At 44.5% G+C, this 16085-nt stretch overlaps 5 protein-coding genes and 1 non-coding gene across 6 annotated transcripts; 5 read left to right on the forward strand and 1 right to left on the reverse strand.

Annotated features, from left to right (window-relative positions):
* Positions 1-73: 73 nt before the first annotated feature.
* On the reverse strand, positions 74-2782 carry VTP01DRAFT_4586 (uncharacterized protein; the record flags this gene model as incomplete). Its single annotated transcript, XM_069383283.1, has 13 exons — positions 74-180; positions 242-356; positions 428-598; positions 676-843; positions 901-1340; positions 1415-1517; positions 1578-1720; positions 1781-2003; positions 2066-2094; positions 2153-2345; positions 2410-2470; positions 2555-2685; positions 2741-2782. The coding sequence occupies 13 exons, from the start codon at positions 2780-2782 to the stop codon at positions 74-76; spliced, it is 1926 nt and encodes a 641-aa protein (XP_069244000.1).
* A 356-nt stretch (positions 2783-3138) lies between these two features.
* VTP01DRAFT_4587 (uncharacterized protein) lies at positions 3139-3931 on the forward strand (the record flags this gene model as incomplete). The annotated part of the gene is made up of 2 exons (XM_069383284.1): positions 3139-3727; positions 3783-3931. 2 exons carry the CDS (start codon positions 3139-3141, stop codon positions 3929-3931), a joined length of 738 nt encoding a protein of 245 aa, XP_069244001.1.
* Positions 3932-4296: 365 nt separating this feature from the next.
* VTP01DRAFT_4588 (uncharacterized protein) lies at positions 4297-10281 on the forward strand (the record flags this gene model as incomplete). The annotated part of the gene is made up of 15 exons (XM_069383285.1): positions 4297-4326; positions 4387-4477; positions 4548-4558; positions 4635-4712; positions 4786-4827; positions 4885-6205; positions 6263-6869; positions 6931-6950; positions 7021-7542; positions 7606-7853; positions 7910-7941; positions 8014-8185; positions 8247-9693; positions 9750-9994; positions 10051-10281. The coding sequence occupies 15 exons, from the start codon at positions 4297-4299 to the stop codon at positions 10279-10281; spliced, it is 5097 nt and encodes a 1698-aa protein (XP_069244002.1).
* Positions 10282-10948: 667 nt separating this feature from the next.
* VTP01DRAFT_t11 lies at positions 10949-11021 on the forward strand. Its single transcript has one exon. It is a non-coding gene; the product is annotated as a tRNA-Phe (tRNA).
* An 811-nt stretch (positions 11022-11832) lies between these two features.
* VTP01DRAFT_4589 (uncharacterized protein) lies at positions 11833-12582 on the forward strand (the record flags this gene model as incomplete). Its single annotated transcript, XM_069383286.1, has 4 exons — positions 11833-11866; positions 11914-12311; positions 12368-12439; positions 12514-12582. 4 exons carry the CDS (start codon positions 11833-11835, stop codon positions 12580-12582), a joined length of 573 nt encoding a protein of 190 aa, XP_069244003.1.
* A 1162-nt stretch (positions 12583-13744) lies between these two features.
* Positions 13745-15988, forward strand: VTP01DRAFT_4590 (uncharacterized protein; the record flags this gene model as incomplete). Its single annotated transcript, XM_069383288.1, has 2 exons — positions 13745-15385; positions 15467-15988. The coding sequence occupies 2 exons, from the start codon at positions 13745-13747 to the stop codon at positions 15986-15988; spliced, it is 2163 nt and encodes a 720-aa protein (XP_069244004.1).
* Positions 15989-16085: the final 97 nt, after the last annotated feature.

A 16085-nucleotide genomic window follows, 5' to 3' on the forward strand; every position in this document is an offset into this window, starting at 1 on the left:
ATTGACAATGAAATATTTCATGAATGAAAGTACATTTACAGCATAAACAGGAAGGAATGGCTAGTACTATGGACTACTGATCAATGAATTTGATATTTCGCCAATGGATCTTCCTAGAAACACCATCATCAAACTGTATCCTGGATGACTGCCTCTCAGGTTCACAGTTTACGATAGCACCTGTAAATGTAATGCCAGATCAGATTTCCAGAATGTTTATAACCGCCCTGTATGTATTCACCTTTATATTCACCGCCGTCAGGATATCGGACAGATACGCGACGTCCAGGGCTCATCTCGCTAGCTATTCGCGCCCGTTCTTGAATTTTCTCTTGTTCTCTCAACGCTCGACTTTTCTGTAATGAAAACGAGCGCGAGCGTGTGAGCTGGGACATTTGCCGCCAATCGAAAATGCGCCGAAACTTACCGGATCATGCACGTTGCAAAATGTCTCGTACACAACTTTACCATCTGCTTCTGTCTTTGTCACGGTGCCATCCCGTCGTTCAGTGCACGTAGCATGATATGCCCGGTAGCATCTGCCTTTGGTGCATTGTATGCAAGCGCCTCGATCTCGTTCTTTGCAATACATGCATAGCTACAATAAAATTCCAGTTCAATCCGATTTCAGTAATAAAGAAATTTCAGACTTAAGGCGAAAGTAAGAGGAATTACCAGGTTCCAACGCGCCTTTGGGATCATGTTCACTCCCTGCACAATATCCTTTGAGCCTTGTTTTTCAATGAATACTTCAGGGATCATTTCAGCGCATATACGATGTGCCCAATATCCCTGCGACGACTCCAATTCGGCCTCACGTTCATCAGGACATAGTATACATTGCTAAAATATACCACATCAGTTAGTCAGAGAACTTTGTGGCGTATTTACATTATGTACCTTGTCTTTTGCACCTGTTTTTTCAAAGTTGTGCCTGTTGCGTTTCCGAGATTTACTCTTTGATGTGGAGGTCGCTGCTGCTGCTGCTGCTTCCTGCTGGTGTTGTTGTGTGGCCTCAGATTCGGCATGCACCGAGGTAGGTTTATTCTGGTCGAATATTGAAATATCGATCACGACACTGTCGCTGATACAGTTACAGGCTTTTGCACGTTTGCCGATTTCCAACCAAGAATCCAAAGCAAAGTTAACGCTCTCTGCACAGTTAAAACCAAGATTGTAGCCTGCGTGGTAACCGAATGGGAAGGTGATGATAAATTCTCCTTCATGCTGGACACATCGATGTACCGGTACAGAGTGATCTGTAAGGACCTTGGGCGATACAATGAATGTTTTGTGCCGCAGGAACTCGTGACATTCCTTATACTGCTGATAAAAAACATCTAAGCAACTTTGTGAGTATCAAGTCCTGCATCGTGCGTGCATCTTTGGTTTTTTTTTTTTGAAGTATAGTTACTTTGCATAACACCCTCGAACTTTTTGCTGTGCATGGTCGGGATTGCATACCACTGCTTTGGCGCTCCAAAATGCAGGTAATTGATGGAGTAAAGGTCCATGTCCTGCATAATTTTTTATGTCAACGCATATTCTTGAGTTTCTCTAAAAATATACCGGTTTACCTCAACATGCCATGCAAAGGTTGCTTTCCACATGCCAAAATACAGATAGGGTTCGTTCACTCCCGGCAACGGGATACCTATCTGGTTCAAGATATTGTCTAGACTGTTGACATTCCATGAACGCACAGACTTGTCAAATAGTGCTGCAAAATGAATAAACCATTAAATTTGGGTAGCCGAATCACGATAGAAGCAACACTTACTTCCTGCCATGTCTGCTCCATACATTGGTTGCGTAAATGTCAAGTTCCGCCAATAAATCCGCTCAAGTTCTTTGCAATATTGCACTGTGTATTTCTCCTTGTCTGGACAATGCGGATCAAAGGATAGGGGAGCAGGTCTGTCCGAGTGGGCTAATGCCAGCTCCTCCATAGTGATTTCTCGCTTTTTCTTGCCAGGGGAAACAGCCTCGGATTTGGAGCGCGTCTGTCATGTATAAAGTTGGTGTTCGATTCTAACATCAAAGTTGACAGCAGCGAGGGACTTACATTCGCCGATGGTGGTTGCATTGTTGGACCTATACAACAAAGTTTGCATAAAGTTCCCTTTGGCCCTGAAGTCTGTGCGACATTTACCTGAGTGATCGGTCTTGAACCGCTTTCGGCTGGATGGTGTGACAGGAGCAGGCCGAGCAGCCTCGGTCTTGATTTGGGGTGGTCGGTGCTCCACCTGTTGACAAAGGTTGTGCCATTGTTCAACTGTGTACGGCCGCCGCTTCTCGACATTTGTCTGTGTGTAGATTCCTTTGCTGCCCATTATATGCTGAATCTTATTTTCTGGTGTCACAACTTCCACGTGGTTATCAGATAACAGGACAGTAGCATTCACTTACAATAGGATTGCGAACTCGTACATGCTTGAGCGCTTCGCCGATATCCGGTAAATTATCTTTCCTGCATCCGGATATACAATAAATCCCAGTTATCCCAGTTAGAGTTGGCCGGCTTGTCTCCCCACACCTCCTCACGTTGACGCACCATTCTTTTGGAGGAATCACCTTAACAATACCCGATCGCTTTCCGTATTCATCGATCGCCTCCATGAAAGCCTTAAAATCTTTAAACTCTTCCATGCTCGGTCGGAAAACCGGAATGGCGCCGCCGTTGCTCTGGCAGTGCTGTCATTAGCTATTTGCAAAGCCCACAGTCAGAGATCTCTCGCACCTGATCGTAGTATTCTGAGGGTTGTATTTTTCCCAGCGCCATAAGGGGAAAAGGCTCAAGTAGTTGTAAAGAGAAAAAGAAATCAAGCGAACAATTGGGCTCGTGACGACCTTTTTAAGGCCATTTCCTGGCTGACAATACTGATTATGCCCACACTACTCGTAACTCAAAGGCCCAAAAACGTCCATCTGCTGCTACCCTGTCGTAACTTGGCAATAATTTGACCACTGGGACTGGGCATTGCTCTTGCAGGAATGCTTCAAAATTTATCGCTGCTGTTAGGTCGTCAGAGAATAATCTGTAATTGTTGACAAAATAAAATGGATATACTATGTAGCTTTTATCAAGGGTCAACTAGCTATTAGTTGTCATCCCTTTTAAAGTAAAAAGTTTCAAAGATGCTGGTGCTGGGTGGATTTGCCTACGTTGAGCAGCGAAAAACAGCGCCTTTTTGCTCAGACATGTCCCTCGACGACAGCAATGGCGGAAGGCCGGCGCCACCTATACCCAAAGCAGCCGATTTGCTCACTCCTCAGCCGCTACCGATTCCAAACGGACTGACGTACAGCACTGTTCCTCCCTCGCTACAGGACGCCGAAAACGATTATGAAACGGAAGCGATCAGTGGCGGCCGGGTTGGCCTCAACACTGGGCCACGATTGGTTGCAATGACAGGACTCGGCAGCTTTTGGGGATTTGCACTGGGAGCATATCTCGGTGGTCGTCAGTCAGGTCTGCAGTATCTCGCAGAGAACGCACACAAGTTGCCAACCACGGTGCAAGGATGGTATTTCTATCATAAGACCAAAAACTACAGGGTCGCACTGGGCGGTATTAAACGAGGTGCACGGTATGCGTTGCGAACCGGTGGTCTTTGTTTCGTGTACGGTGCTCTCGAAGCTGGACTGGACGACGTACGAGGAGAAGCGGATTTATTCAACTCGGTAGCCTCTGGAGTTGGATCAGGCGCCATCTTTGCTGCACTGAGTAAATGCATCCTGTGAGAAAACATGTTCTTGTTGCTAACAAGAGGTTTCTTTAGCAAAATTATCCCGAGCAAGTTTTCGTTCTTCGCTGGCGCTCGGTGCAGCTTTTGGGTTGATAGCAGGTGGACTTTCGGATATTCATCGGTCCCTCGCGGGCAATCCTCCAAAGTACTGGACACAGCTAAAGTCTATATCGTCATCTTGAAGCCATTAAAAAAAAAATAGGAAAAAGCAAGATGGTCCGTGCGTTCTACTCATGTTGAGAGGATGCTCCAACCCCTTTTGTTTGGCAGTAGGTGGAGGGATAAAAAAGTCCTTGCACACATGTTTTCAATCCCGATGCTGTTACAATTGAGCTGAGCGCGACACTCCCCGCATTTTCTCTCTTTCATTGATAAGCGAATCCGCATGCCGTCATCAATTTGCTGAAAGCGCATAACAAAATTGTCAATTGATAGACGAAACGTTTACGGACCATTTTTTTTTTATTCTGGATAGCAACGGCGTTTTGAGACGAAGCGAAGAGATCTACATTGTCCTTTCAACTGAATCGTTGCAGCATACTCTGCAATGTTCAACATTGCCCCGTATATACCTAAAGCAAGTTGATGCAGCCTACTCTTTTTCGCTCCTCACTCTTTCTCTAACTTTCGTCTCCAGTATGTGCGATTGTTGCATGCGCTGCAGGACCATCTTGAACTTCCTTACAGCCACACACAATTCGGTGTCGTCCTCATGGTAGACGTGGTTGGTAAGGCTATCAATATATTATATACCTTTATTATTTCAATGCCTAATGAGAGTATGACTACGTTTGATAGGCTTCAGTAGGGTATATGATTACAAGCCTATGGAAACATCACACACATACAACACAGAGTTATTGACGCATTATTTTTTACCGTTAGTTGACGACGCTTGCAACCGAAAAGGGGGAATCTGGTGCCGAGGCAATTGCATTAGAAATCGGAGCATATATGGGTGAAGTAAGCCTGCAGACATGTACAGTTATTTGCATGGATCTGACCTAGCTGCCACATAATTTTTCCTTTTCTAAAGTGCATTCAAATCGTCGAATTTTACGGAGGAGATGTAGTTAAGGTAGGCGCCCAGTGCATTGTTATCTTCCGATCAGCTGACCCACTACCACCCTCTTAGTTCCTTGGCGATGCCGTGCTCGTCAGCTTCCAGCCTCTATTGGAAGAAACACAAGGATCAAGTGACGGTGTCTCGGATCCAGAAGAGCACCAAAAGTCTACTTCAAAGCGACAAAAGAGTATACTAGTTAGGCGGGCCGTCGAATGTGGATTACAGTTACTCGCTCGACTGTCACACTACCCAGTATATCTAACAGCCGAAGAGCGTACAAAACACAGAACATCGACTGGTGACATAGATCGACAGCAGATCCAAGGAGGCAAAAGCAAAAAGTTTTTCCTTTTCGACGGCCATTCCAGCGATGAACGACGACCATCGACGGCATCGAGTGTCCAGGCGGAACTCACTCCTGATGGCATATCTCCAGAGTCTCATGCCGAATTTTCGATGGCTTTTGATAATTGGAACTGCTTGCCATTTACTCGCAAAAGGAAAACCAAGGAAAGAATGGACGCGAGACGAGCAAGCGTCTCAAGCGATTCCTCGAAATCGAATGCTACAGTCATCGAGCTCGAGCTTCACATAGCACTATCATGCGGTGACATAACCAACATTGTTATCGGCGAGATGGAACCGGATCGACGATCACGAGGCGGCGCTCAGTTTCCAGCCACATCACTCGTTACCAACAGCAACAAAAGAAAGAGCAATCGCTTGTCAGCCATGAGTGCAGATGAAGTAGATGCGCTTAATAGTTACTTTGCGGAATATACTGGACGACTGGAGTATGCAATATGTGGTCCGGCAGTCGAGTCGCTGGAGGATGCTTTGTCCGTTGCCAAGGCTGGCGAACTCGGCATCACCCCCGAAGTCTATAGTTTAATACGCAACCAGACGTTGGATCTCGTTTACGAGAAACGCAAAAGCTTTTACATCGTCAAAGGCAGAGACCAGGATGGACATGCAAAGAAACCGAGTGGCAGTTTGAGACATCCTCACCAACAAGGCAAAGGAAGCGCTGCTTTACCACATACGACATATTTAGCCAGCAAACCAGAGTTGAAAAAGCAAGCATCCAACCTTAATATTGAGCCACTTGTTCCTCGCATCCGCAACGCGTCTGTCATGGAATTATCACACGATCCAAATCCCAACTATTTCAAATATGTCAACCGAAGTGCGCTCTACAGACTGCAACATAGTCCAGATTTCAATTTTCCTGCACAGTTTCGAGATGTTACGATCATGTTTGTAAGCCTGGGGAAACTCAATCCTGCCATATCGGAAGGACTGAATATTGCCCAGAAAGCGACTACGCAAGCAATGCAGCTGCTCGTCAAATATGAGGGCATGTTACAGCAGTTTGCGGTCGATGATAAGGGTGAGTATAGCAGTATGTGCAATTCAGAATCATCAAAAGTTCACATCAATCTACTAGGTGCTACGTTGCTCGCAGTCTTTGGACTACCACCGCTATCGCATGAACGAGAGGCAGTTTTTGCTGCAAAGGCAGCCATCGAATTACGAGACGCTTATCGACAGATGCATATGGATGATTTCGCAATTGCCTTGTCAACAGGCATCGTTTTCAACGCCGTGCTTCCTCAGGGCAATCCATATCGTCGCGATCCTAGCATATCCGGAGATGCAATTGTGCTTGCTGTGCGCATGCTGAAATTTCCGTTTGCTCAAGGCAACGTCGTCTGCGATGCAGCAACCAAGCAGCAGATAGGTGGTCTGTGTGATTTTGACGATCTTGGCGAGAACTTTGTCAAGGGGAAAGTGAAGCCCATACAAATCTACAGCATTGAAAAATTTGGACAAGGTGGCAAAGCAAAGCGAATATCGCAACATCAAAAAATCGAAAAAAGCACAGATTTCATAGGTTACAAGCATGAGATGGATACTGCAACGCGTTTAATAGACGACTGGATGGAGGCACAGAATCACCATGTTTTGATCATTGCTGGCCCGTCTGGTGTCGGAAAGAGCTTCTTCTGTCATGCTCTAAATAAGAGTATAACGGAGCACGATGTTCAGACTTGGTATGTTACATTGTAGCAAAAACCATGTCTTCGTTTTACTAATTCTAGGCATTCCATCTAGCTGGTCCTCGTCAGCTGAAGGTAAACCAGCGTCTTGTTTTTTAAAAAAATTCACCGCAGGGGGTTTTTTTTTTTCTAATTGCTCTAATAGTGGAAAAAAGTACAAAGTATTATCTCATGCGAAACCTCCTTTTATCTATCTTTGAGCTTCTCGACTCTGATGATATACCCCCAAATCCCAAGAAAGCAACATCGTATCTCCAAGGCAGCAGCTCTTCTGGAAATTATCTTGCTCGACCACGCAGTCCTTCCGCCGGCGACAGGACATCCACAGGGTCATCGTTATCTGCGACCAGTAGACGCGATTGGGTTCGACGACTTGCCTCGTACTCTTCAGTGGCACCATCTTCCCATTCGGGTTCCCACAATATTGATACTAATAATGAGATAACGGAACTCATTGTGAAGAGTTTGCAAAAATGTGGAGAAGACATTGAACTGCTGCCGATTTTCAAAGCAGCTTTTCCGTCTCTCACTGATGTGCACGAGAACAAGTATACAGTCCGTTTGGATGGCCGAGCACGGGATATACTGCTCACGGGTGTTATTACTCGTATCATCCGCTACACTTCCGAGCATGTACGGCTGGTCTTTATATGCGATGATGTTCAATGCAAGTATTCCTACCTGCCAGATGGTAGATATATTTTATGTCCTAACGACTAGTTCCTTGTAGGGGCCGATCAAGCTTCGATTCGAGTTTTACAACAAGTACACGAACAATGTCAACGCGTCATGCTTATCATGGCGACACGGCCTATCCGTGATTACAATGTGACCTTTCTCAAAGAGTTTTGTTCATCGGGCTCGCACCAAGAAATTACTCTGAATGGTTTGGGAGCAGATGAAATTGGGGAAATTATTCTGCAGACATTGCAGACAGCTGTCAACCGAGTGAGTCCTGAAATTGTGCGAGTTATCCAGGTAACGAGCTTTAAATGAGTCCACGCTGTGAAGAATATTACTAAATATTATACAAGGAACGCACTGGCGGAAATCCGCTTTACGTCAAGTAAGTTGATAACATGATACCTTACATGCTCTGCGCATGATATTGATTGATTATATTTTTTTCTGTCTACAGAAATGTTGCCATTGTGCTCAAGGACTTTAACCACGTCACTGTGGTTGATGGAGAACTTGTTCCAAGTGGCAGTCGCTTCGATTTCAAAGATTTGCTTGGGAACTTTGATTACAAGCGAATCATTAAAATGCAATACGACCGTCTTGATACCAATTTCCAGGAATTCTTGACAGTAAGCGTGTTAATTTCATGCAACTTTACTATGCCATGACCTGTCTGAAACAAAAAAATAGGTTGCAAGCTGCTTAGATCAGTATTTCACGATCGATGAAGTCGGTGCAGTTATCAGCCCAAGCAATGTCATCTTTAAAAATCCTGATCCTGAACGGATCGTCGAACGCCTAAAGAAATACGACGTTTACCACTTTCTAACACCCGTTGAAAATGTCAATACTCAAGACGAGGGTACTATTGTCTATGCATTCTCACACATTACAATTCCAAAGAGCATATCCGATATGGTCTCTTATGAGACTCGCATATTGCTCCATCAGCTACTTGCCAAGTATTACGAGAGGCAGCTGGACGAGAACTACACGGAGCTTTTGGGTAAAGTGACCCGTCATTATATGCAGACAGATCAAATCGGCAAGCAGCTTTACTATCTGGAGAAGCTCGCGGATCTCAACATTCAGACATATTTACTTCCGGAAGCTACCGCTAATCTTCAGCAAATAGTCAAGATTCTCGATACCAATCCAGAAATATCTGAGCAACTCGGTCGCAAATATCACAGTGACATCTATCGTCGTCTAGGCATGTGCTACACGATGCGCACTAAGCTTAACGAGGGAGAGCGATATCTGAAGATGGCGCTTGAAGAGCTTGGCGAGCCGTGGCCTCGCAGCGACTTGGAATTTTTATACAAATTCTGGAAAGACCGTGCTATCCAGTATCAGCACCGGAAATGGGGCACTCTGCGCAACTACAATGTTCAAAAGAAAGATGTCTGGAAGCGGGTCGTTGAAATCATGGTGCAACTTTCCAACATCTACTTTTACACCGGCAAAGGACGCTCGTTTGTGTACACATGCTTGGTGGGACTGAATGCATGCGAACGATTAAAAGAAGAAGGGCCCGTTTACACCTTATTCTTGGCACGCAATTCGCTCCTATGTTGGCTGAACGATCAAAAAGAGCACAGTATATTCTACATTACCAAGGCTCTGCGGCACATGGAAGAGAAAAACGACCCAGGTACACTTACTATATGCGCTTTCCTCTCCTTTGCAGCAGGCAAATTCAATCATGCACGGGAACTCTTATATCAATCAATCCAAGCTGTCAAGACACTTGGAGTAATCACTGACTGTCAAGCCTTTTATCGATCCGTTGGTCTAGTTATAACGATGCGCATATTTGAAGGCACGCTGGATAGCTCTCCCGACGACCTTGTTTTACTCAAGCAAATGGCAGATACAGCCCACAGCAACGGAGATTACGAAGCAGAGATCTGGCTTGGTGTATACAATATTGGCAACGGTCTAGTGATGGATCGTTTACGCGACTGTGAACCATATGTTGCCCTTCTGGAAGCGCATGTCAAAGATACAGCGGATTACAATAAGATTGCAATCCACGGCACACTTGTCTGCTACTATTCAAGGATGTCAAGCCACGAAAGTGCCAGAAGACATCTGCGTCATCTAGTCAATATTCTGCCTGCGTTGACAGTAACACGTAAGTGGATTTGGACGTATTTGTAAAATTTACCATTCCTAACATTGTACAACTAGCAAACATCTTCCCAATCTTTGGATTAATCTTTGCTACGATGGGTCTGTACCATTTAATTGAAGACGAACAGGTCGATCTTGTTTCTGCAGACGATGCTAAGAGCTACGATCGTTTCAACCTCGGTGTCGCCCGGATCAACCACGCCTTTCAACAAGTCAAGTTTTGGGAATTCACCCAGCCGTGCTTGTACTTGGCAAGAGCGTTGCCTTATATAAGTACAGGGCGCACAGTCGAAGGCTACTTGGTGAGAGAGGATTTATTATCCTTTTTTTGCGTCGCATCGCTGATTCCTTTTGGTAGGTTCTGAGGCACGGAGTGTTTGAAATGCACTTTATCCAGGAAATTCGTTTCCTCAAGGCGTATTATTGGGCAAATCTCGGCAAGTATGCTTTCAAACCATCGGATCGAATCGACTGGACCGAAAGAGCAAGAGCCGATCTTGATGATTTAGAAATACCAGCGCATATCTACTGCAACCCAGACCCTGCCAATTGCTACTCAAGGGGCAAACCTGCGGATCTTTGCGCATAAAAAGTTAATATCTACTATAAATTCCCTTCTCCTTCTCCTCCTCCTCCCCCTATTATTTATACATACACCCGTCAACTGGCAGGTCCCGGTCGGGTGTAAAGTGTCTGTAAATTACTTCCTTGTACTTCCCTCTCCTTTATCATGTGTATACCGGTCTCGATGCTACGGCTTTTTTTTTACCTATTAAACTGATTTTTTTAACGACAGGCAAGAAAATGAGAGCAGCTATATATATTTTGCAACAATTTTCTGGTTTTCTCAACGGTTATTGTTTGAATACAAAAAATGATTTAAACTATCATTGTAAAGAAAAAAAAAAAAAAAAAAGGAACGCTTGCAGCAGACACTTTTACGCGATGTTTTGTGGTCAGTTGTGGGTTTTGCTGCCGGGCTCCCTGTCGGAGTTTTGTTTTACCGATGGTCTTGCCATTTTTATACTTTTATTTTTGAAACTAGTATCGTTTGCAAGCTAGTTTGAAAGCTTCTGAGAAGGTCTTCCTATATAGAATCGTAGTATTTATTTCCGCAGATGTTGCCCTTAATTATATAATAATATTTATTATCTTTTTTTGTCAAAAATATAGGATATTGAGCATTTTACAGCCAGGGCACGTGACCACATATAATACTTTGTATAATTACATAAAAACTTAGATGGAACAGGGAGGCTTGGATAGCTCAGTTGGGAGAGCGTTAGACTGAAGATCTAAAGGTCGCGTGTTCAATCCACGCTCCGAGCATCTAGTTCAGCGGATTATCACCTTCATGGTATTTTTTTCATTTTTTTCTTCCTTGTCATCTCCGGGCCGGTCGGCCCGAGTGTTTTTGCGATCCGGACCCTTCTACGCACTCTTTTCCTTTGTATGAAGTTTATTATTCTTCGAAGCACGGCAAGCATGCGTCCAATTCTCTTATTGCTCTTTCTTTAAACATGCCACTACTCAGATAATTACGTATGTGCTATATCCGTAGACCACAATCCATCTAATCAGATACCGAATAGGAGCGCTTCTTCGAGAGCACATTGCCTCATATTACCTTTCCACCTTTGTCCAAAATTGGAGCACGACCGCCCTCATAGGAAACCTTCTACATCAATTTGAGGTAGTCGACAGACAGGAAAATCATCAAATCGTATATCAAGAAGTTTCGAGTACTTGAGTCACTTTGGAAACGGTGGTGTCTCGGAGAGCTCGCCGGTGATGGATAAAGCAGCCTGAAGACAATTTTCGCGAAGTGATTGATGCCATTTTCGTGAAAGCTTTAAGGTAACCTTTTAGATACAGAAGGGGCGAATAGCATATCAGAAGGGATCTGTTTGCCCTCGAGGAAGATCCGCGCCATACTATCGACTACATACGGTCGGCCCTCAATCAGATGTAAGTACGGTAATATATGCTTTTGAGACAGACTGGGTTACGTGATTATGTCAGGGTCCGGCTATGGGAGTCACGGCAACTCGACGCTCTCCATAACGAGGATTGGTTTAGGATTAACCTCTACTCAAACATTCTCTGGACTGTATTCCTTTTTCTTTTTTCTTTTTTATATATGGATGATAACTATGACATAGAGTGGTACATCGGTGAAAGTACGTGATTTAGCGTTAAAAATACACTAACAATTGTATAGATCCGAATGCCGTTCGCGTGTTACAGAGGAACTGTGAGAACGAGGCCAGCTCCCAGCTGATCAAGCGAAAATCAACGTCAACGCCATCATCAGATACAGGCATGGCCATATCGAAATATGCCATGCTGAAGACAAGCCGGAAGGAACGGCTACCAAGAACTGACAACGGACACTGCCAAGTTGAGCAGACTTCGAGAGAGAAGCTTCCAGACCAGAGCCTGGTTAAGCACCTGGAAGCTCTTAGCGTGCAATGCGTCGGGATAGAGATACGGATCTCCGGAGGTCGATACTTTGATAATGTCCAAATGCATTACGAGAAGGCTCGAATTCGTGTGCCTGCTACCTTCGGATGTTATGCTGAAGTGTCCAGATTACTGCTGACAATGATCTCCTTGAAGGTCGCTGCTCTAATTCTCAGCCTAATTGTATCTAACAAATGGATAGAGAGCCGTAGGCCCAGCATTTTACAGTTCGCATCATTCGCTACAAGGTCTCGTCTTCTTTCAATCTTACATGGCCTCACATCGTTGCTTTCATAATCACGTCGATATGGAAAGCCCAGTGCCGTTATATTTTTAACATTACTGCATTTCTCCGCAGGCCGTCGCCGCCGAAGCGATTGTCGCCTCACTTCGCACCGCTAAGGCCAACGACCTTGTTTCGCGTTAACCTGTAGCTTCCCTCTGTTTCCTTTTGTTTTGTTTCCAATTTAGTTTTCTTCGAACCGATGGACCCAGTTGTCCATCGCTGAATAGACTTCATATAAAATAATAATAAAAAGGACTTGAAGATCCTGCGCATTCCTTCTATCTCCTTTTATTCTCTAGTTTTAATATTTTCTTTCCCTTCAATGCTGCAAATATTTATTCCTATTGTCTTGAATTTGCACTTTTCTCTACTACGCCTATCAAGGAAAGGTTTATGTAAAACTTGAACAAGTAGTTGTCGACTTCAGGTAAAAGTTCTAATTTTTAATGAGGGTGCAAAGAACAAGGGATGATCCAGTTGCTTTCTTGGTTCTGCCCTGTATGAACTGTTCCTGTCTCGGAATTCATTTCCTTTTTGCCTGGTTCTGTCTATATGGGTCGGAAGAGGGCACAAGAACATCTTACTTTCGGCAGTTTGCTAACTTGCAGCTGCGTTTGAAGCAGCTCTCGGCAGGCATTGGTCATTTTTTGATTTGTTACCATGTTAAAAGCCTGATACCGATAATTCTTATTGGGCACTTAGAAGCAGCATTTTGGCTAGCATACCTGGCTGGACGCCATGGTACGCGTCGGGAAGGCCGATTCGGCTTCAATAGTATAAAGAAACCTGGCAATTGCATCATAGAACTGATAAATACTAAATTCTGGATTGTAGTTATTAATATACGCTGTATCTTCTGTGCTATGTTTGATCTGACACGGATCAAACTGTCTGAGTATATGTATCTTCATTTCATTCAATTGAGCAAATGCAGATATACTCATCAGCCGAACGGTGTGGTGGAAGTAGAGCAGGTTATTAATCATATAAGTTACTGTTATTTCCTTGGAGATGTCAATTTGTGGATTTAATTGTTTTGATGCTTGTAATAATTTCTCCTTTCCTTTGGTCGGTTTCCATTGAAACGACTTGGTTTGCAGAGTCATTGAATTATATGGTAAACTTATACTGATATTTCCATCGAAATCGTAAGTAATCACGGTATCTATTCTGTGACAAAAGGAGCCAGTGCGTAGCATGCACCGAAACAACCTGAAACGCTGCTATGGTGATAGGATAAATCCATCTGGTACCTAAGCCTTTGAGCCTTTTCGCACAATGCACGTGGAGATATCCGAGGAACATGCTCTTTGTCGATTGGCTCAAATTTCAGCAGGAAAAATCAAACAACTTGCAGAAATGTCTGAACGAATATTCGTTTCGATCCCCACCCATTCACTCTCTTTTCCCGCTACTTACTCCTTCCGAGCCGATGAACGAAGGAGGCCTTGTCAAGATTCCAGCTGATAACGGAAAGGATACTGTAATCACCACTGACCAGCAAGCAGCGAGCAACGGCGATCAACAGAATTACTTTGATCCGTCTAAGATTACGGCAGCCTTGCCTCTTTTACCGTTTCACAATCAAGTTGGTGGTCATGCCTCCTTTTTCCGTTTTTCCAAACGCGCCATTTGCAAGCCTGTGTCAAAGAAAGAGCAAGAGTTCTACGAGCACCTTGAACGGCATTATCCGGAGCTACTGCCGTTTACTCCCCAGTATCTGGGAGTTCTGAATGTCACGTACAGCAGTTCGTGCTCGTCTTCTCAGAGTGGAGAAGATCAGCAACCGCGTCTGCCGGAAGTTGTGTTTGAAAAGAACAAGCAACTTCTTCGCGATTGGCGAGCGTGCAACGAGAGCAACTCGAAACGTCGATACTCGTCAGCCTCGGCTTGCAGACCTGATACGCCCTTGGATCGAGCACAGCGTTTCCACGAGCTTGTCTTGCGGGAAGTCTTTTCTCCAGACGCACTTCGAGAACGACTGAAACAGGTGCATGATTGGCAGCAGCAGCGACGGCGTGGCCATCGTCGGCCGGCATATTCACCAGAAACATCAACATCCTACAATGAATCGTCATCGTCTATCCCGCTTGCGCAAAGTCTTTCTGATCTGCAGAGAACAGCGTCTGCGTTTGACCGAAAACGTCAATTGTCACAACCATCTATTAACGAAGGTGGGCACTCAGCGCCTTCAAGTACCTACATTACCACCAATCAACATACCCTTGCCGAGTCGCCACCTTCTTTCACCGAACAACCGTTTACTCCATCTGTCGACCATGTATCTGTACAACCACGCAAACCATCTGTAATTCATGACACAACGTCAGCGCCGCAGACCCCCGTGTTCCGATCATCGCGACTGCCTAGCATCGTACTTGACGAGGCAGAGAGAGGTTGGCCGATGGAAGAAGAAGAAGACGAATTGAAGGCAACGGATGATTTATCGCATCCAGGCGATGCTGTTGCTTTAAAAGACGATGATGATGACGACGATATCTTTCATATGGATGATATTGCTCAGCAGCGGAAACCTGTGAAAAAGAGTCTACCAGCAGTCAAGAGCGACACGGATTTACTAGTAAAACCGCTCAAGACCGTTCCACCACCGCAGCCGCAGATTGTACCAAACAGCTCGAACTATACACCATCTGGATGGACAAGCCGAGAAACTGCGAATAATCCATGGTCGCTACAGGTCTATAATCGAGATATGCAAAAAGTGCGGTTACACTCTGAAGCGGGCAAGGTGGAACCGCTAATGAAACAATACATTTTGATCGAGGATCTTACGGATGGCGTAAAGTACCCTTGTGTGTTGGATTTGAAGATGGGAACGCGACAGTATGGTGTTTATGCGACGTCTGAGAAAATGAAGAGTCAAACAATAAAGTGTGAAAAGTCTACGAGCAAAGCATTGGGAGTTCGTGTCTGTGGTATGCAGGTAAAGTTGATGAGGCAAAAATTGTAGATGTCGACACTGGCTGTTGTTGTCCACTCAAGCTGATATGCGTCTTTTTTTTAGGTGTACAAGACAAACATGAACCGCTTTCTATTTCAAGACAAATATTACGGACGTAAACTGGACCCCATATCATTTAGAGCAACTTTGGCTGAATATCTTGACAACGGCCAAGGCTGCCAGATACAGCATATACCTGTTATTATCCGCAAACTTCGACGACTGGCTCGTATTATTCGATCTCTGGAAGATTACCGTTTTTACGCATCCTCTCTGCTCATGATTTATGATGGCGACCCCGATAGTAATAGAAAAATTGATGTACGCATTATTGATTTCGCACGGTGTGTAACAAGGGAAGAAGTACAACTGTATCGACACGAATTTACCTTTCCTCCACGACACAGAGGACCAGATTATGGTTATCTCTTGGGTCTTAAAAGTTTAACGGCATGCTTCGAATGGATATACACCTCACAAGGAGGCTCTTTGCAAGATTTAGAGCCAGAAGAAGATTGCATTTTTGACGATATTGGGACAACAGAAAGTCAACAAGTACATGCTTTTACATTCGCGCAGTCTTGACACATACAACAACAGGTTCTTTCTTACTCTTGCTACTTTCTAATGATATACCCCACTTTGCACTATGTATAACTGTTTTTCTTTTTTTTTTTACAAT

The sequence above is a fragment of the Rhizomucor pusillus genome (assembly GCF_041956525.1).
Source record: "Rhizomucor pusillus strain CBS 183.67 unplaced genomic scaffold VTP01scaffold_2, whole genome shotgun sequence".
Taxonomy (NCBI): domain Eukaryota; kingdom Fungi; phylum Mucoromycota; class Mucoromycetes; order Mucorales; family Lichtheimiaceae; genus Rhizomucor; species Rhizomucor pusillus.